The 22105-nt window shown below is 33.5% G+C and overlaps 2 protein-coding genes across 3 annotated transcripts in view; one reads left to right on the top strand and one right to left on the bottom strand.

Annotated features, from left to right (window-relative positions):
• LOC105205230 (chaoptin) lies at positions 1-8650 on the top strand. Its single transcript, XM_011174533.3, has 10 exons — positions 1-215; positions 709-895; positions 1613-1760; positions 1993-2103; positions 2927-3673; positions 4296-4444; positions 4626-5408; positions 5604-6358; positions 6465-6981; positions 8226-8650. The coding sequence occupies exons 2-10, from the start codon at positions 709-711 to the stop codon at positions 8546-8548; spliced, it is 3720 nt and encodes a 1239-aa protein (XP_011172835.1). The 5' UTR covers positions 1-215; the 3' UTR covers positions 8549-8650.
• Positions 8651-9280: 630 nt separating this feature from the next.
• The window catches only part of LOC105205229 (probable chitinase 10), a 36582-nt gene continuing 23757 nt past the window's right edge, over positions 9281-22105 (bottom strand). For both annotated transcript variants that reach the window (XM_011174532.3, XM_026130615.2), the window contains exons 2-16: positions 18324-18405; positions 17550-17710; positions 16419-16656; positions 16018-16197; positions 15657-15780; positions 14306-14615; positions 13580-14003; positions 13151-13368; positions 11775-11929; positions 11556-11696; positions 11235-11382; positions 10970-11155; positions 10706-10828; positions 10386-10587; positions 9281-9821 (exon numbers count right to left, since the gene is read on the bottom strand). In XM_011174532.3, the coding sequence (XP_011172834.1) occupies positions 9613-9821; positions 10386-10587; positions 10706-10828; positions 10970-11155; positions 11235-11382; positions 11556-11696; positions 11775-11929; positions 13151-13368; positions 13580-14003; positions 14306-14615; positions 15657-15780; positions 16018-16197; positions 16419-16656; positions 17550-17710; positions 18324-18405 (2901 nt within the window). In that variant the 3' untranslated portion in view covers positions 9281-9612. The remainder of the gene's footprint in view (positions 9822-10385; positions 10588-10705; positions 10829-10969; positions 11156-11234; positions 11383-11555; positions 11697-11774; positions 11930-13150; positions 13369-13579; positions 14004-14305; positions 14616-15656; positions 15781-16017; positions 16198-16418; positions 16657-17549; positions 17711-18323; positions 18406-22105) is intronic.

Raw genomic sequence — 22105 nt, 5'->3', positions numbered from 1 at the left:
CACCTGCGCTTTGGAAGTCGTGCACGAGCCGAGTCTTCGACGCGTTTTGTTTGCTCCCTAGTCTCTCGGACAGGATCAACAACGCCGAGCCATGAAGGTGTCCTGAAAATATCGACGCTTTACTGAGATGAGCCTCCCGTCTTTTAAGCCGGTTAGATACATGTTAGTTTCTGGAAGAGGAATTCCATGAAAGCCTGAATTTACTCCTGGACAAGGTCTGATCTCTCTCAAAGTAATTTTTTATTGATACCCTAACAGCACAAGATATCGTATGAATATTCTAAAATATTATAGATATCGTACGAACATTCACACAATATCGCGATATCGTGGGTATATTTGTAAAATATCACAATTATATTCGTTAGATATCTTGTGCTGTTAGAATAATGTAACAATTTTCTAAAGTAATAATACTTGATTCAGAATTTTGAACATATAATAAGCCTTGTATCGCTATTGACGTTATATGAAAATATGTTTACGTAAATATAAGTCAGAAATTATAATATTTTAATTAAGGTGGTTTAAAAATTCATAAAAAATTTTTCAATATCTCAAGAAACGTCTTCTTTCTTAATACAGAGATTAATGTCATATGAATTTTGAAAACAATAATAGCCTGAAAATTAATAATTATATTTGGAATTTATTGCAGTTAAAAAAACATATATATTACATTACAAAAAAAGTTTTGTACATTTATAGATGACATTTGACGTGATTCGATTCACGAATATATTATTCTTCCTCCTTTGGAGCTGTGGTAAAATAAGATGTTACAATGTTCCTTGCACGTTCAATACTATGTGCATGTGTTGGGTTCAGGATGACGATGATGATTTTACGAAGATGGATATCAGTTGTATGGGAGTTCCATTCGCACGATTTCCTGGTATGCAAAGAAAGATTAATTTCATGAATATTGCATTATTAAAATTAACTTCTTTAATGTTAATTAAAAGGGTTTTCTTTGACTGTTTTGTTATAACACTAAACACACAATGTGCTTTTTTTCATTACAATAATGACACAATTATATACAATAACAAAACGGAATGTTTGGACACAAAATATAAAATTTTATTTTATGCGTAAATTCAATTACAATTTTTTAAAGGAAGTCTCAATTAAAAATTAAAACTCTTGATGCATTTTCATCAAAAATATGCTTTTGATTTGTAGCATAAAAATATTAATTGTGTGTCCGAATAATTAGTTTCATGAGTGTATATAAAATTGTTTTGCTTTTTTAATAATATTCTACCACAATTTGACCTGACATCTTTTACACATACACATTTTTAGATTTAAGTAAAAATAGAAAAAATGGAAATATAATTAAAAAATCGTGCTTTGATTATTTAAATACATCTTTCTATCTGATTTTGTTAATAACAGAATACTGAATTTTTTCGATTTGAATACAAGTTTACTTTTAATGAAACTGTATTACTAGGAAGAGTTTTCTATCCTTAAAATGTTATATTCTGTAATTTTACAACATAAAGTAAACTCCTAATATTCGGGCAATTATTTCCGTGAATATACATATATAAATTTCAAAATGTAAATAACCAAATTAAATTAAATTTACATATAAACGTTTTAGATGTATCCGTGAGTTATGTGGCGCAGCTAGATATTGCTGGATCCGGAATACAAGTGCTGGACAATGATGCGCTTGCAAGTTCCGCAGGTGTCGAAGCCCTAGGATTGGTGAGCAACCGATTATCCAGCATAGGTGACAAGTCTCTGCTGTAAGTTTATTCTTATTTTTCTCATCTTTTTTTTAGTAATAATTTATGTTTTTTACGTAATTAATTAACTATGAGAAAATAATCGTATTTTATTTTGAATAGACTAATTTATGTTTCAATAAATTTTTTTATTTATAAATACATTCATATATGTGCACATTTAATTTATTGCAATTTATTATGCAATTATTCTGCAGAAAGATTAATACATTTTAATGTCTTTTTTTATAAGAGGTGTTACGGACAGTCTACGTTCACTGGATTTGAGCTACAACTCTCTTGAGGATGTGCCTTTCAAGGTTTTTCGCGATCTAAGGAAATTAAATTGGCTCAATATGCACAGGTACGTGAAAAAATTTGAATTTGATATTATAACACATTGAAATAAAGTAATATAAGGGCCAAAAACAAGTTTTCCTCATCAATATGACTTATTAGGGTAACTCAAGTACTTTTAATCATAAATTAACTAAAATAAATCTCAAAGATTATCACAAAGTAAAATGTAATCTATTCAATACAAAAAAGACATCGATTTAAAACGTTGAACTTGACACCACTGATAATTACTATCGGTATTAGATTGATATATTTAGTTATACCGATACAGCACCAAGTTACTGATAATGTCAAATTTATTGTTTTGAACCGCTCACTTTTTTGCACAGTTTGCTTTTTTTACTTTTGATAAGTTTAGTTAATTTACAATTTCATAACAGTTGAGTCATTTTAAGTTTTTAACCATGCTGAGTATAAAACTCGTTTTAGCTATTAATTTATTTAAATTTGTTATTAAATTTTCTCATTTATGAATTAAATAATTATTTTGATAATATTTATTTTTTCTCTCATTTTATTATTATTTATTAAATTTATTACCTATTTTATAACAAAATTGTTATTTGAAAGATAATATTTTTTCAATTATTATTCATAAAATAAAGGAAATAAAGGAAGGTCTCTAATACCAACATACCATTTTATCTTTACATTATATTTTTTAAACAAAAACTAAAAATGAAATGCAGTTTTTATAATACCGTTTTGAATTTTGCAATAATTAAATTTTATTTTATAAGAAAAATTACATACAACGAGAGTGACATTTTATGAGAAACTGTTTAAATATACAAAATAACTTAATTGTGAAATTTATTAATTATTAGTAATCATTTGACATCGTTGGATGGCGACTGGGGCCGTACCAAAGAAACTCTAACAAACGCATTCTTCGGTGATAACTCGATCACTGAAGTGCCTAGGATCTTTTCGAGTTTCGCCACTCTAGTATGGCTGAATCTAGACAGCAACAACATTGAGGAACTCTTTAAAGATTGCTTGCCACCAAACATGCACACTTTAAGCATCAATAATAACCTGTTGAAAGAATTTCCACAAGCTTTGGGAACTCTGAAAGAACTAACTTGGCTATATATGAGAGGAAACGATCTCAGGTATCTTGAACTGCCAGACTTTCGCAGTTCCAATTTGGAGCTCATTGATGTCAGCGAGAATTCTATAGAATGGATAAAGACACCCATTCTAAGCAATCACACTGTTAAGGTCAGAGACTTTAATCTAGCCGGAAACAAACTGATCTCGTTGCCAGGTAGAATGTTCGATCGTCTCGATACCAGACGAATTCACCTGTCATCGAACAGTATCAGAAACGTTGACAAGGATGCATTTCGCGGTTTGGAAGATATTCTCGAATATTTGAATCTGGAGAATAACGACTTGCTAACGGTACCAACTGCTGTCAGCCAGTTGAGGATGCTGTCGTATCTCTATCTGGCTAACAATGAGATTAGAAATATTTCCGGTGAGGCTTTTCAAGAATTTGCGGAACATCTAAAGGCCCTCTCTCTTGCAACCAACAGTCTCGATGCAGTACCTGTGGCGGCTTTATCCAGGTATTTTTAATTAATATCATTGTACAAGATAAAAATTCTTTGCTCTTGAATCTTGACAATCGTAAAAAAAGATTTTTTACAACAATTTATTTCCAAGACTCAATAAAATCTATGATATTTTAATCAAGGAAAAAACATCTTAAATTTTAAAATTGTGGAGCATATTTGTTAACAAATTTATATTTTTGCAATAATCCTCTTTGTCATTATAAGTTCTAGAAATAAAAAAGTTGAAAATTATATGATGACTTTTATGAAAGCTTTAGCAAATTTTAAAGGCCTATTGACTTTATTTGATAAAATTAATTAATTTTGATTAAATCCAAGTTTTAGCATATAATTACATAAAAACACAAAAGTATAAAAAATATAGAAAAAGTTGATGCATTTTTATTATTGAAGAAATCAACTCATTGAACATATATAAGTTATTAAAAAGCAAAAGTGAATAACTACTTATTTTCTTGAATTATAATCGCGTGTGTGGAGTTTCGTATTATAGTATATAGATTTTAAAGGTCAAAATAAATCACATAGCACGGATAACGAGTTAATGATATGAGATCCTAATAGCGGAAAGAAAGTTTGATGCAACGTATCTGACGATCAGTTTTCGAAACAGATGCCAGAGGCTATTGCACCTGAATCTCGGTTACAACAAGATCTCCCACGTCGAGCCAGGCGATTTCGAGTGGGCCGAGGACCTTGAGATCTTATTGCTCAGAAACAATATCCTGACGAAACTGAAAGCTGAAACTTTCAAAGGAGCCGGTGCGTCGCCTGTATATAATTTCGGTTACGAAAGTATATTGTCCGAAATGATCGCTATTAGTCACAACGCGTCAATGATATAGATTAAATCGCGTTATTTGTACACTATCAAAGTGGAAATTTTTTTTTAATGTTATAATTAGATGTATGCAAATTTGTCTTTAATGGAGCTTTCTCTTAGGTAAACTAAAGGAGCTTAGCCTGTCCTTCAATCATTTGACGGAACTCGACGACGACTGCTTCGTTGGTCTCGAGGAGAGCCTAGACATTCTCGAGTTGAGTTTTGCCTTCGCTACAGATGTCTTTCCTCAGCGTGCACTTAGGCCACTCTCGAATCTGCGATGGCTGGTTTTAGATAACAACAACTTCCAGACAATCGAGGCGACAGCCTTTTACTCTTTTCAACAACTGCGTTACGTTAACATGGAATCGAACAGACTGCATTACTTGCCCGAAAGGATATTTCTTTCAAGCGTGCACCCGGAGCTAAGGGACGTCAAACTCGGATACAACTTCCTGGAAGCAATACCGGAATCAAGTTTCCACAATTTGACCGAGCTGCTGTCTCTCGACCTAACCGGCAATCGAATAAAAGTCTTGGCGTCCGACTCCATCGTGGATTGCCCGAAGCTGGTGACCATATCGCTGGCTTACAATCGGATACATAAGATGGAGAGAAACGCGTTATACGGTTTGTCCAGCCTGCGTTTCCTCCACTTGGAGTTCAATAAGCTGACCATGTTGGACTTGGGCGCTATCTCGGAGATCGGTGGCTCTGACTTTGCACTAAACGTTTCCTACAATGCGATCGCGAGTGTCGATTCGGGATCTACGATGAATAATCTCACCAGATTGGATCTTGGATACAATAATATCAGCCACTTATCGGCGGACACGTTTTATGGAACGCCCGATTTGAAAAATTTATATTTGCAGAACAACTATCTCTCCACAATTGATCCTGGTAGGAATAGAGAAAATATGATCGTTTCTTTTATTCTTTTTTTTGTAGTTATGAAAACAGATTTTCAACAGTTTTAATTTTTTTTTTATTCAAAGATGCAATATATTTAAAGTTGCGTTTTAAACTACAAAACTGACGTTCCTTTGATTTGCAAATAACAAAGTTTTTAACCAACTGCAATTTTTATTGTTTCAGGGACATTTGCATTCCCACATTTGGAAACTTTGGATCTAAGCAACAACAAGATAGACACGTTGCGCAAACAATCCTTTCACGGTTTGGAGTCCCTTCAGTTGCTGAACCTCGGCAGAAACGAAATAACGCAATTGTCGACGGAGCAGTTCAGGAATCTAAAAAGCTTGAGGATCCTGAATCTCTCTTACAATAAGATTCGTTCGTTGCCAAAAGATGTTTTCGAGGGCACCAGATTAGAAATTCTTGATCTGAGTCACAATAAATTCACCGTTGTGCCCTCGTCGTCATTCTTGGAAGTCGGCTATACTCTGAGGGATCTCAACATGGCGGAGAATTTCCTGGATCACCTTGACTCGACTGCTTTTCCGACTTCTCAGCTGGTATCTCTGAATCTGGCGCAAAATCGTCTGACTATTCTGCCAGATAATTCGTTCGTTTCTTTGGGGAAATTACTGAGCCTGAACGTGTCTCAGAACATTCTCCAGGCAAACTTTAAAGAGCTGTTCCATTACTTACCAGATCTCAGACATCTTTACTTAGCTAATTGCGGTCTTAGGAGCGTACCACTACTGCCATTAACGAATTTAAATATCTTGGATTTATCTTTTAACAATGTTGACGAGACTACTGACAAGCAGTTTCAGTACCTGGAAGGTTTAAAGATTCTTTTACTGGTAAATAACTCGTTGACAATGATGCCCGGTGTCAGATTGAACCTTCTAAGGGAGCTGGATGTTTCTGGCAATCCTATCGAGGTTAGTTAAAATTTAAGTAGTCAAGAAAACCACATTCTTCTTTTTTTTTTAAATTTTCCTGGAGGAAAGATTGAGGACGTCAGTAACTCATCAAATGATTTTACAGGAACTGACAAAAGAGAGCTTCTTAGGTTATCCGAGATTAGAGAAATTAAACTTAAGAAACTTAAATCGAACCAGGTCAGTGGACAAGGATTGTCTGCAATCTTTGAAATACTTAAAACACCTGCGAATTCAAACGTGGCCGCAGGCTGATGGGTTTCATCTACGTCAGTTACTGTCCGGCTTACCGCTTCGAACAGTCGAGATTCAAGTGACGGAGCACCTGCTGAAGCATCAGATACAAAACGTCTTCACAAAACAATTGAGAGAATTGACGATCACCGGAAGCGATCTCGAGTGGATCTCGTCCGAGGCATTTTCTAGTATCGAAGGCGGAGAATTGATATTGAGAATCAAAGATACGCACGTTCAACGACTACAGTCGGATATTTTTTTATCGTTGACAAAGAGATTGTCACAGCTTACCTTGGACCTAAGAAACAATCATATCAACGAATTAAGTCCGTCGATAATTTACGGAAATCTTTCCTGGGAAACTGTGGGGACCAACATGGTGGCTGGTAAGGTTTGCAATATGTAACAGAAATATAAATATATATTTAATAAAATAATTGAATTTTTGTAACGATAACTTGTGTTTACATCTTTTATAGAATTAAAATTTTGAAGTTATATTAGTAATAGTAATTAAGAGGATATTCTAGTCTAGAAGACAAAAAAGTTGGATCTTGAATTTATTTTATATAAAAACAAATTCTATTATAAAAGAAATATACAGACGTTTCGCTGGTTTTGACTTATCGCGAAGTCATCATCGGTAATAGTTGTCATGATGATTAATTGGAGATGAGAAGTGATTTTGCAATCAACCTGTACTCAAGGGCTTGTCACTAAAAGTTTTCGCATATCAGAGCCACAAAAATTCGCGATGTAGACGACATTTATTAAATTGCATCATAAATGTTGTAACAAATTTATCTAGAAAAATTATAATACTGCTTGACGATAATAAAGCAAAGATCTATTGATGAATACGTAAAAGAATAAAAATTTTCTAAAATTATAAGACATTAAAAATTAATAAACTCATTTATATAGCAAATTACCTCAATTCATTTATATTAAATATAAAATACCTCATTATGACGACCCACACTATCATAAGATTTTTTCAGCTATAATATTGTGTTGACATCAGAAATGTTAGGAACCGAATAACCGGGCCAAGGAGATAAATAGGAAAGGAAGCTGAGGGGATATAAGATGGGAGAAAGAGAGAGAGAGAGAGAGAGACGAAAACTCTCGGTGACGAGCCCATGAGAGACATTGACGAGTATAGTTCGATGGCGAAATTACTTCTTACCTTCAATTAATTATTATGACAACTGTTACTGATGGTGATTTTGAGACGAGTCGAAACAATTGTTCTTTTTCGAATTCGATTTTATAACTAACAATTTTATTAGTGTTATTAGGTTGTTACGCTTTAATCACTTTTGCTTATATTAGATTTTTAATCTTGTTAAACCTTCATTATTTGTTTGCAATTTCAATAAATAAATAAAAAAATAAACATTTGAACATACTAAAATTTGTAAATATTTATGAGCACATATATAAAAAATATTTATACTAAATATGTATAACTGGATGTATAAAAACGTAAAAAAATGTGCAATAGTTGAAACAAAAAAAATTGCCAAAAATGAGTAAATTTTTTCACGCTCTAAACTAGAACGTTCCTTTAACGAAATCTAAAGTTGTTAAAAAATGTGCTAACATGTGAATGGTGATGTTTCCTCAGGTGGACTACAAGTATCGGGCAATCCGCTCGAATGCGACTGCGAGATTGCATGGCTGAGTCTGTGGCTGCGCAGGTGGCTCAGAGAGTCCCGACAGATTCATACGGCGTCGCAATCGGATGCTAGACAACTCAGGACCATAGCCGGCCGAGCTGTATGTACGGAAACAACTCCGTCTTACTCTTCTGACAAAGTCCTGCTAACTCTGGGTACGCCGCACACCGCTTGCCAAGCGTCGGCCCTCAGCTCGGGAAATTACGAGCGGCTGGCGACTGCCTGGTTGGCCTTCGTTAAGTTCTTCATCCTCGTATTCATCGCCAATTAACTGCGAGTTTATATGACATTTTCCTGAGCCTAGTCTTCGAAATTCACAACGTGATCTTTTTTAATGTAAGATTTATCAATAAAAGTAGTTAAATAATTATGAGATACGCTTTTTATTATTTTATGTTGAATGCCAAGAGACAGAAGACTGCTCTTCATACACTGTAAGAAAAAGGATGTAAAATTACATAATTAACATGTGTAAAAATTATATAATTTACTGTAAAAATATATAAAATTGTGCGTTTTTAAAAATTAATACATTTATTTCTAATTGACTGAATTGAATATATTTTCTTATTAAAATGGAAAATTATAACAACAATAATATATTTTATAGTTTTTATGTAAATGTACATAATAGTACAAGTTTTTGTAATATTAGATATATAATATAATGGTAATATCACATATATTTTATTTGTATTTTTACGTTCGTACATACATATAGTTTAAAAATTATACGTCATTTGTTTGGCAAATTATTATATAAATATTACAAATTTTTATTAATTTAACTTTAATTGTAAATTTATTTTTCAAATTGTTTAATTATTATAAAAAATAATAATATTATTTGTAACATTACTCTTACGTACGTAAACATAGACCTTTTAAACTGTGTCCAAAAATTACCTATTATAACAGTTGTAATTTTACATTAAAATTTTTTTACAGTGTAGAGAAGAACAAAAGCGAAGAAGAAATATGTATGGTATAAAAATAACGGCTATTCCAAGGATTTGTCTTTATTTACAAAATGTAATTATCATGATTTCGCTTGTGCTTTATACAGATGGCGAGGGTAAAAATATACGAGAATGGAAAAAAAATCTTAAAAAATAGTAATAAAGATGTAGACAGGTAAGGTACTTGTGGGAGAAATACAGAATGAAAGAAAAAATTTGCAAAGAGGATAAAACTCGTCGACGCAAGATTATAATATACTTATTGCTTGCAAATAGATGAACACTTTCAATAAAATTACTTTCCCTAAACTTCCTCGTCGCTTTTTTTTTTATTTTACAGTTTCGCAGAAAATTACTTTGTTACTGTTTTCTACTTTTACACGGGCGGTGCTTGCGTGTGCTGCAAACAGCCCTCGACATTCTCTGGCCAGTCACAGACGTTCTCGTTAGGATTAAAGACCAGGTTCACAGGACAGGGCATGTGATGCTTGCGCTCGCCCTCGCACATATAGTACATTGTGCAATCATTTTTGTCCGCATGATAAGATATATGATTGTCTTCTTCGTCACATAGTACTTCGTTCGCTGAAAAATTTATTTTCACGATCAAATCTTTAATCATCTACTTTTTTTTACAAATTTTATTAATTTTAGGGAAAATTTAGCCTTTTTTTAATGACAAGAGAAAGTTGCTGAATGTGTACCGGTCGCCAAATCGTACCTCATTAAATTTTACATTTTTACTAATGTGAGCAACATTTAGTGACAAAAATATAAAATAAAGAAGACATGAATAATATATACAACAATTTAACAGATTGTTTCTTATTTTATGCTTGTTAATAACACTTTAAGAAATACGGCATAACTGATATTAATTTTTGATATAATAAATTAATTTGTTGTTGGTAAGAGGTTAAATACAGGATTGTAGTAAACTAGTACTTTAAATATTAAGCTACAATTTCCAACGTTCATTTGCGTACAAATCATTACCAAATGGGAAATATAACAAAAATATCTTAAATAGTACGCATTTGGCAACTCTCTTCTATGATTTATATGTATAACATATATAATAACATAGTAGAGAAATACTATTTTTTTTTTTGTAAAATTTATACATGTCACATATCAATTTATACTTACGATCTTTAGTGGTGTATTTTCCACTTCTTAAGGTACTTTCATAAGGACCATCATATTCCAGCTTGACTTTGTAGCTTTGCAATTCCTTCTTCATTGCTTTTATCAGCGGATACTTTCCTGCTCCGCAAGAGCCTCTGAAGTCATCCATGTCAACTGACCAGATCATCACGCCTCCAAAGCCTTCTTCTTTAAGCCAAGTCATCTGTAAAAAGAGTATAAAAAATTTGAGAAATGCGAATTAACACGAAATATGTGTATTAATTAAAATATTAGACATTCTTTCTATTAAAAAATTTAAATGTATATGACTAAAGATGTACCTTGTTAATGAGACTTCTTTCATCATCGAATCCGACCCATTGGTCATCTCTATATGCAAATGGTACTTGCTGCTCACTATCCCATACTAGAGTCGTATTGTCTTCGTTTAAGAAGCTACAAACCTATTCATAAAACATTCATTTACATTTGGTTGAGCAACATAAACTATATAAAAAAAATTGAGACGTCTTAATTAGCTGCTATTCAAAGATAATTAAAAATTAACACACTTGAATATGATGAAAAAAAAAATTATTGTATACCTCATAGTAAGACAGAAATCCGGATTCATTGGTGAAGTTTCCTGACACTCCACCACCAGACGCTGGTGCACCAATGTCAAATTTATCCTTATCAACCAATGTAAAGGACCTGCCGTACGTCGGCATTCCGATCATGAGCTTTTCCTTTGGCGCTCCTTGCTTCACCCATTCTCGTGCGCTGTAATCCTAAAAAAAAAAAAAAAGTATTTTATATAATCTTAAAAAAATCAAGACTTTAGTATAATATGTAAACACTTTTATTTACCACTGTCAGCTTTTTCTGATAACTGGTAGCACTTTCTAAGGGATATAATGGACTGTTGTGACCAACTTGTCTCTCCCACTGACCATGGAAGTCATATGCCATTACGTTAATGAAGTCCAGGTACTTCGATATTTCAGGGACGTCGTATCTAAAAAAATAAAGCTGTAATCATCTGACATGCTAAACATTTTTTCATTACATTAGAAAATAGAATAAAAAATTACTCTATCTAATTTTTAAATATAAAAAATATTATTCTCCTTTTATATAATATTTGAGTAAATTTTCATCAACGTTAATCGCAATATTTGTGATATTTACCCCGCAGCAATGGCTTCGAAACTTGCAGGCACCGCGGCTGACAGTATTAACTTCGGTTGGTCGGAACTCTTTGCTTCGCCCTCGAAAGCCAGCCTGAGTTCCTTCAAAAGATTAACATAGGCCGCTCGATCATCGGCTCCTCTGCAAAAAAATAAGATTTTATGTTTATATATATTATATTTCTAACAATAAACAAGGCATACGTGAAGTAAAAAATACCTTGGGTATTCCCAGTCAACATCCAATCCGTCGAATTTATATTCTCGCAAGAAGTCAATAGCCTCATAGACGAATTGGTTCATTCGGAATGTGTTACTGGTGAGTTCTTTGAAAGGCGTCGAGCCGAATGCCCATCCTCCGATTGCAAGTAGAATCTTAAAACGTCGTTACGACATAAATAATCACGTCCAATTTCAAAGAGCCGTTTGTTCAATAAGTGTTATTTATATCTTAAACCCGGAATAAATGCATGAATTTAATTATTATTAGTAGGCGAGGCCCGAGTATTTTAACCAAGATATATTTTTGGACATATATGCATTATAATTAAATAATAGAAAAGGAGGTGATATTATAGCCATCCATTTATATTTTGCGTAAAAACTTTGTTAATCATAAATAATATAAATTAATTTAATAATTATTATTTTACGTTGAAACTTAATGATGTTCATCAAAGTGTTCAAGTTTTTAAATCCAAAATTGTGAAATATTTATTACACTGAATATTATTTATAAAAAATATAACGAAATAATATAATGGATCGAAGAGAAACAGAAGTGGTAATATAAATCACCACAACAATAAATTTAAAAATTAATTTTGTTTAAAAAAGATACAGTATTTTGTTTTAAAATTATAAATTTTTAATTTTCTAAGATTTAGAATTCTCTTGCATTCAGAAATATTACAGAAATAGCGCAATAAAAAATACACGAGTTTACATATATTCATATGATAATAAGCTCAAGTTTAAAAAGAATGAGGAAGAGTATATGTAATTTAAATGTAAAAATGTATTATGAAAAAGTTTCGAAAAGATTGAAAGTAAAACTGCTTTATAACAAATGTCGGTTATTGTGTAGGTACAGTATATTAGCGCCATAACGGTAGGCTACTAAACAAATGATTCCATAAGTAATTATTAGAATTTATCATCTAATAACGGAAATAATACGAGTAGCCGTAATACTTACATGGCTCATAATACTACCTTCTTCTCTAATTAATAAGGAAACTTTCCAATAATTTAAAGGGACATAATAATTAGAAAAAATAATTTTATTTGCCTTCTAAAACAATTTGATAATAAATATCTTAATCGATATACTCTTGTGACAAAGTATATCACATTCAAATGAAAAAAGAGCCTATGCAGTGAATTAGGATAGTGCTCAAACAATTTACTATTTCTAGACATGTACTAGTTCCACCAAACTGCTTTCCGTAAGTTTATCGATTTTAAAGCCAGCTCTCCTCTCAAGTAGAACCAGAAGATATTGAATTGTAAATCAGTTTAATAATTTGGTGCAAACAAGTATCTATATAACCCTCCTCCCATCCCGAAAACTGTGAAGAATTTGTAAAGAAATACCTTAATGTCTGGATTCTTATCACGAAGTGCGATCAGTCTCGGGTACATTTCAGCATCTTTATCACTTCCTTCGGTAAGTAGGTGATCCTTCAAAGTAGCGAATGCGTATACTACGTGAGTGCAGAGAGTAGGATCGATGTCTTCCGGACTGAATCGTCCCATTCCTGGCCTTTTATGAGACCAATTTGTCAAGTAACAAATGGTCTGCGCCTCTCTCTCTACCAATTTGTAAAAAGACTTTTACTGCGATGCGATTAATTTCTGATTATAAAATTTAGACTCATGGCAGATCTAATCTTTCGATAATCTTAAATATCAAGGAAATAAATATACGTGCCCATTGTAGCAACAAATAGTTTACGTAACATATAATAGCATTTTATAATTATATAATTTTATAATTGTAGCAATTTGATTTAAAAAGATTACCCTGAATCGGGGTGTTAATGACAAGTGTAGTCTTCTGAACTTTCTTCGATTTGTTGAGAACCTCCGAGACGGAAATCTTGTAAGGCTCCGGTTTCTTCACGACCGTTTCTGTAATGGTAGTGGCAACTGCTGCCCAATCGATGTCCTTGGCGTTGGAGCCTCGCGAAATACCTCTAAGTTCCTCTCTCATCGCACCGATCAGAGGATATCGAACATTTCCACCGCAAACTGTGCCATTGAAGTCATCCATGTCGACCGTCCACACCATCGCACCTCCGTATCCTTTGCTCTTCAGCCAGTGCATTTTGTTCCTGATGGACCTCTCATCGTCGAATCCAACCCATTGATCGTTGTACACCAGATAGGGTACCTTCATCTCGTCATCCCAAACGTAAGCGCCACCGTTATGCAGCATCTCGCAGATCTGACATTGGAAAATAATTAGTTTTAATTAATTTTAATATTCGTGCACTTGGAGAAAAAAAAATTGAATCAGCAATTATAAATTCGTGAACAAATAACACATCAATTATGTATAAAGTTGTAATAAAAATAATAATAAATTACATGAACTAAGAAAATATGGTAATATTAACAAATTGCAGTAAAATGGATAAACAAGAGATAACGGAAAGGGAGGAATTTTAATTATAAAAAGAATCCCTCTTTACGGACTTCCGAGATAGATTTGAATTCGTCTATGGCAAAAACGAATTGGCACAATACCTCGTAATATGCAAGGAAACCAGACTCCTTGGTGTATTCTCCCGCCTTTCCGCCACCGCTAGCTGGAGAGTGTACGCGGAAGTTGGCAGAATTGGAAAGGGTGAAAGACCGGCCGTACGTAGGCATGCCTATGATCAACTTTTCTTTTGGTGCACCCAGTTTGACCCACATGGTGGCCGCATTGTCGACGCTCAATTGTTTCTGCCATTCCGAATCCAATGACGAGGAATACAACGGGGCGTTATGACCGGTTTCTCTCTCCCATTTTCCATGGAAGTCGTAGGCCATGAGATTAATAAAATCCAGGTAACTGAAAAAATGAAAAGGCACATTTCCAGTTAAATACGTTTCTACATTACGACTAAGATAAATACAGATAAAATTAATGCATCATACATTGCGATTGAATCATAATCGAATTGATAGCATGTCGCGAAAGATACAACTGCATAAGCTTCTTTCGTCTAAGTTTATTCATTTATCCTAAAATAAAATATTATATACTTTGCATAATACTATATAAAAAATTAAAGATTGAGATATTCGTGTAGTCTGATATAATTTACATTTATAATTTTATATATTGTTTTATATATTTTATATATTATTTATGATTTTATATAATTTCATAGAGTTTTAATTTAATAACTGTAGTTTCTATTCGCATGATATAATTTGCTTTTATTACTCCTGGAGACATTACTGCATTGTCTAACCGTGTTTCAATAAGTTCAGTAAATTCTTTAATACTGATATTGTATAGATGATGTCAGCAAATAATGTTACGCTATTGTAAGATTTTGTTTGTTAAGATGGATAGATAATATTTAAGAGTAGAAAATATGGAAAATATTATAATGTTTATATATTACACTTTTAATTGTTATAACATTTTTTAAAAGTTACGTTTAATAAAATTTATATTTTTAATTTATTTCTTATCCGCAGTAATTTTTATTTTACATAATAATTTAATAACTTAGGATTTAATTTATTTTCTAAATGAGTTAGAATTAAAATCTACAAAGCTGCATTTCTATGTTCTACAATATTTAAAGTATAGTTCAGTAATCTTTTTGACTTCAAAGAACGAAAACTGTGAGTGCGGCAACCGGTTTCGACTGCGTCGGTGTCATTTTGCCCCAGGTGTAATCATTACGGAACTTTCAAAAGGTGTGACCACGAAGGGTTAAGAATTCTGCATAAATTACAAGTCTTAATATTATACATTTATATCAGAAAAAATGTGTGCGTGTTAATTTAAAAACGAGTATTCCGTATTATCTGCCTTTACCCTATATATCGTTTTATAAATATATCCTATGCTTTCACCTGAAAATTTTCGTTATACCTTGCAACTGCCGGCACATCGTATCCACTCTTAACGTTGTCAGGACCAACTGGTACCGCAGCGGTTAGCAAAAGACGCGGTTTTTTCCTCTCCTGCGCCTCCGCCTCGAATGCTTCTCGTAACTCTGCGCGAAAACAATAATGAAAAGTAAATTCAAGCTGCAACGTGCTGGACATATATGACGTATGGCGCGCATAAAGAGTGGAAATGTCAAGTGCCGCGTAGTACGTTGAACTCAAGTAATTCTGCGTAAGATAAAACAATAGGCAATAACGGCCTTATCAAGATCGGCGTGCGTCTGGCATTTGCAATCTTGGGGATTATTTGCATTATTGTTGCTTTTTCTCAGGCGAGTCTTTACCCTTCAACAGGAGGACGTAGTTCTTCTTATCGTCTCCGCCCTTCGGATATTCCCAGTCGATGTCAAGGCCGTCAAAGTTTCTATCTCGCAAATATGGTATAGCACTGTAGATGAAGGTCTGCCGAGCATATCTCGTCGAAGACACATCCTTGAACTTCTGCGTGCCGAAGGACCAACCACCTACAGACGAGAAAAAGTAATTTTATAATTTCATGGTTTTTCAATTTTTGAATTGTATAATTACATAATTTTATAATTTTAAACTTGGGTAAATTTGAAAGATCGTTATTGATTGTTATAAAAAAGTTAATGTCGTTTGCGCAATCAATTGAGTTCATAATGACTTTAATTTTTGAATGAATACTAAGAAGATGACACGAAGAAGCGTTAACTAGACTTACCGATTGCAAGCAGGACTTTTAGGGACGGATTGGCTTTCTTAAGATTTACCACTTTTTCGTATAGACCGATCTTGCCGTCCTTTGTTTCGTCATTCGATTCGAAACTGGTTAGTTTGTTCTTCTTCAGCCATCCGAAGGCGAAGATAATGTGGGTGCAGAGGTCAGGTTGAATATCTTCCGGCAAGAACTTACCAATCTTCGTGCGATACTGAGACCAATTCGTGTAATAACATACGAGCTGCAGAGCAGAGAGAAATGCAAAATTAGTACAGAATGTAGTTACAATGCTTGATATTTTACTAAAAAAAAAATGACAAAATGTATTCATAAATGAAAAAATATATTTCTAAATTTTAATATAATATTTATTCGAATAGTATTAAAAACATATTTATTTACGGTAGATAAATATTTACTGTAGAAAAAAAATTAATACTTAAATTAATGGTTCTAGTGTTAAGTAAATATATATTTGCATTTGTTAAACATTTCAGTAATATTATTTGAATAAATATTTATTAAAATTTTGTATTTTTTTAAATATTTAATAATATTTAGTAACAATTTGATAATCGTTTAGTACACTGAAGGAAACATTACAAAATTTTTATAAATATTTATTCGAATTGTACTAATAAAATATTTAACAAATGTAAATATATATTTCACTTGCTTATTATTACCATTGATTATTGTTACATTTTTCTTTCAATCTTTGAAAATATTCTTAAAACTTCTTTGCATTGCCTGTTACTATAAATTACATAAAAACAAAAGTATGACGTATCGCTTTAAATTCTTTTGTATCAGAAAGAATTAGAGAGCGAGATTTCATTAGCACCAAGTAGTAAATCGACTCGACTTATTAACTAAATCATTTGGAGATACACATCTCGAAGAAATCTCATGGTCCAACCTCTACGATAACTAATTATTTTTTTAGATTGCCGCGGCTCTCGAGTTAAACAGCCCGAAAGTTCATCATTTCGTTAATTCGAGAAAAAGTAATTAACCGAGTAAGAGATACAGAGATAGCCATTTGTGAGGGAACGACTTGAATTTTTACGCTCTGATAACAACATCATCGACATTTATCATCAATATGAGCTGAACCAATGCTGTGACACCTACCTTGTAGTCATTCGTCTTGCCAGGCTGAATCTCGTTCTTCGTGTTCTTATTGCTGACACGATTTCGCGTGACCTTGAACCTGTTGACACTGGCTGAGACCTCCTGATCGCTCGAGATCGACGGGGCGGAAGTCGTCGGCCTGCGGAATCTCTTTCTCGCGCCTGACGATACACATACAATTGCCGGATAATTACGTAAAATCGCTTCGATTCTTCCTACGGCGATTACGCAACGCGTGCACGAATATGCGTTTCAGCGTTGCGCAAGATTTCGCGCTTACACGCATACGACACGAAACTTCGAAAGGCAGGTGCCTTTCACCCGTTAGAATCGATTACTCTGAAATCGCTTTGCATACGTGACGCAATATCAACGACAACGACGAGGCGGCCCTTTTGCGCTTTTTAGGATATTATATAATATGAGCTTGCGTAACCGGAAGGCCACCTTTTCTCGTGCAACTAAGTAAGTGTTCCTGATGGCTCGCTCGCCATCTGCGCTTGTCCATAGATCGCTTCGGCCGATGAAAAAAATTTATGTAATCGAAATGCCGGTGGAGAAATTATATTAACTGTTGCGCCGTTGAGGATTAAATATCTCGTATGAAAGAACGCGTTATGTTACAGATCCATCGTCAATAATCAAATAATAAATCATCGGTAGTGCCTCAACAACGGTCCCGAGTCTTATTTACTCCAAAAATACAAACAGTCACGATTTCCAGACCAATTCTTACGAAAGTAGATGATGGAAATTAATGAGATCGTGGAATACCTTCGGCGTGCTGAAGGAAGCCTAGAAGTAGAACTGCGAAGCAGACGAGCAATAGCCTCCAGGTAGTTCTCCTGATCGACACCTAAAAAGAAAGCGAAAACAAAGATAGCTTAAGAGAAACAGGTGAGTACATATAACGAGAGCTTAGTGAGTTTAATGCACTCTCTTATGCCAACGCAAATCTCTTTCGATTGAAAATTTCCGCACAGAGAAATTTTTTACACAGAAAAATTTTCACACAGAGAGAAATTTTCACCAATTTCTAACTAAGCTGATGCTGAACAATAGCATCAGTCAAATTTTTGGTTGGTATAATAATATTGTTAATGAACCAAAAGGTTAAAAGTAATGACAATAACAAATATAATTAAATGAATAAAATTTAGTTGAATCAACTGTATAAATTAATGGCGGCCCACGATACGACATTTAATTGAATCTCAAATTACGTTTTAATTCCTATTACGTCATTTTATTTCACTGCATACAAAATCCATTAAATCAGACTTACTTAGTTAAATTTATATTATTATGTCTTTTATTTTATTTTATTAAATAATAATGAATTTTTTTAGAAATTTAATATTTTAATATTTTAATAATATTTTTAAAGAAAATATAATTTTCAAATTTAATATATGCAATTTTGCAAAAAATAAATTTTTAACAAATTCTCTCCGTGAAATGAAAATTACAAGCGTAAAGAGAAAAAAAATTGTACTTATTTTTTAGATAATTTATCATAGCTATCATGCAGATATACGTAGACTTCAACTATTATTTAAAACACTATTTATTTTAGTAATTTTCTAATATTGCACCTTAATTTTTTAAATAAAGAAAAATACATAAATTTTAAAACACACACACATTATCTATCTCTTTAAATAAAAGTTTTACGTGATGTTATAAAATATCCTACTTTTCAATTTGTTAGATTCTTATAACTTCTTAAGTACACTTGAGAAATGCTTATCTTTATATTTCTTCTTTCTTTCTCTCTTTTCTCTTTGGCGCATAACTATTCGTACACGATAAGGTTATAGACCCAAGATATGCTTCTCCAGGGTTAGTTCGTGCCGTATTATTCATGCTTACGTCGTGATTGAAGAGGGGAGAGAAATTTAAAATAGCATACTCGCTTGTTAGTATCTGCGATGTCTGATAAAGCCAACGGCGAAAGTCGTTTGCGGTTCTGACAATCATTTACTAAGCAATCACCGATTGTTCTACAATAGCAACAACAATGATCATCAGTCTCCCCCAGTGAAGAACAATGTATTGATAATCGGATCACGTAGAAGTCTAGTGAAACGACTGCAAACGTAACTTCTCTCGCGGATAATTAGAGATTACGATAGAATTGAGAGCACTGGGAACGATGTAAGAGAGTGGCGAAGATATATTTCGTACACTTTTTCGCACTTTTCTCCTTGCAACACAGCCGTGCATTTTTCAATCGTATTTTTCAATTTCACGCCCGGGTTTCACGATGCAATTGTAATTTGTACTATTAGCACGGATTAAAACGTCTGACCAACAGCACGATTTACAAGCCAATTTTTTTTGTCGGTATTTCACAGCGTGTAGGTAAATGCAACGTAACATTCGCGAGGCGGAGTAGGGAAAATTACGTCCAAGGCGATGCTGATATAACGGCGATGCTTATTTAGCCGCGGTGACATGTACATCAAGAAAAGGTTCAGCGCGAAGCGGAGTTTTTCGCTGGTATCCGAGAAATGCAAAATTAGTTTGTGGTTTAAACAATCTATTGCGAAGCGAATAGTTGCATACACGCGTGGAACTTGGTTGAGTGAAAAATGGATAAGAAGATATTTGAGAAAATAATTACATATATTCTCTATCTAAAATTATGCTTTGCTTAAAATTCCCAGAGAGAAGATTTTAATTTTTCTAAACTTTACTGGATATCTTCCACAGAACGCATAGCCTTTATGAGTCAGAGTACAATTTTTATGATTTTTACTGCGAATGAAAGCTGCCGATGATGGTTAAATGATTTTAACAGATATCTAACGTTGATATTCAGCAGTTGTGCAAGTTACTTATCCTGCATTTAAGATAAAATACCAAGAATTTAAAGGCACATTGGAATAATTATCTTCAATGCATGCTCATCGGAACAATGTACCATACGGCTCGTTCGCACGCTAATCGCGTTTTCACTCCCGGCACTCGTTCGTGAGCTCAAGATGGACGTCACGCTTCATCGCGTTCTTTCGCAGGATAGATCCGCGCCGGGATAAAATACCGCGCGGCTCGTCGTCCTCGCTCGTATTAATTATTATTGCAAATGGCAAGAAAGCCGGCGGACCGAGCCGATCCTTTTTTCGAGGCCATGGCCGACCGGGACTCCGCGACGAGCGAATTTTTTTCATTTCTTTTTTTAACGGCATCCGTCCAACTTTGTATTCCAGCCATGAGACTGGAAAGTTCTTAACCTCGTGAACCTCCCTCCCCCTTCCTCGGCAGAGGACCGCGGGAGATTGTCGTTGAATATCATTATGCGACAACGCGCGACTTAATGATATTCAGCGCTGAACGTGATCCTCGCTTTTATATCGAATCGTGCCGCCGTTCCGATATGCCGAAGCGAAGTGAAACTCTTCTCTTTCCTGCGTTCCCCGCAAAGTGGCCGTTCCGCGCGATGCGGTTTATCGAGAGTGATTTTATCGGGGACGAACAACGGCGACGTTTTTGCACCACTTGTAAATCGCTCGTGTCATTTCCATTCGCGTTTTGCACCGATTTTATTTCACCGCGGCACGCGTCTTAAAGCCTTAGAATCTAGGTGAAATATTCCGCACGACTACGTGAGAGATTGCCACCTCCTCGAGACATTTGCAACAAGTTTTTAATTCGCACCTCGCGACGTCGACGATCGAGAGAAAACGCAATTATACCTTTAATCTTTCTGTTCCGATTTCACTTTGCATGAAGGTTTGCATTATACGAACAGAACTGGATTATCATAATCCACATTGTTGCAGATGCTTTACAAATCTGTTATAATACTAGAAGAAAGTCACCAATACTAGCGTACTACTTTGTTTTCAAGCAATATTTTTTTAAAGAAAATAAAAAATGATACTGTCAAAAAAATGAATGCAAACTAGAAAGTATCTTTTATCAGATGATATAGAATTTATAATAATGTTTTGTATTTTGTAATAATTAATGTTTTTGCAGCATAACCGAAAAAGAACGTCTGAGGCATCTGGGTTTCAAATCTGGCACACGTCCAGAGAAAAGACATGTTTAAATTGATGAAATCGTTTCTTTAATTTAGTATCCTTAAGTTGAAGAAAAATACCTTTGAGAAGAATAAAAATTTATTTGATTTTAAGAAATGGTATTACTACTGTTATTAACATTTTTTAAACTAAATAAATTATTTGTTCCAATTGTGTTTAATTTAAATAATTTTTTAATTAAAAGTAAGTAATGACAGAAATACAAGAAATAATTTATTTATTCTGATTTTCAAAATATATTTTTTTCATTTGCGGAATGATTTGCGTTCCTACAACTAAGCCATTTCTTTAATTCTAATAAGAGGACAACCAAAAAACATTTTTAAATCAAAGAAATTTCTCTTTGATCGTATAGCAATGCACAAATTCTTTGATTCAAAGAAATTTTTTTTACGATGAGACAACGCAAATAACAAATTAATAAATTTTTTTTTAAGTAAAACAAATAATAAAATATTTCTATTTAAGTAGTGAAAGTTTATGAACGTTTTATCTTCAATAATCTAT

The sequence above is a fragment of the Solenopsis invicta genome, chromosome 6 (assembly GCF_016802725.1).
Source record: "Solenopsis invicta isolate M01_SB chromosome 6, UNIL_Sinv_3.0, whole genome shotgun sequence".
Classification (NCBI taxonomy): Eukaryota; Metazoa; Arthropoda; class Insecta; order Hymenoptera; family Formicidae; genus Solenopsis; species Solenopsis invicta.
Note: the sequence above shows the minus strand (reverse complement) of the source record. Positions and strands in the feature narration are given on the sequence as shown.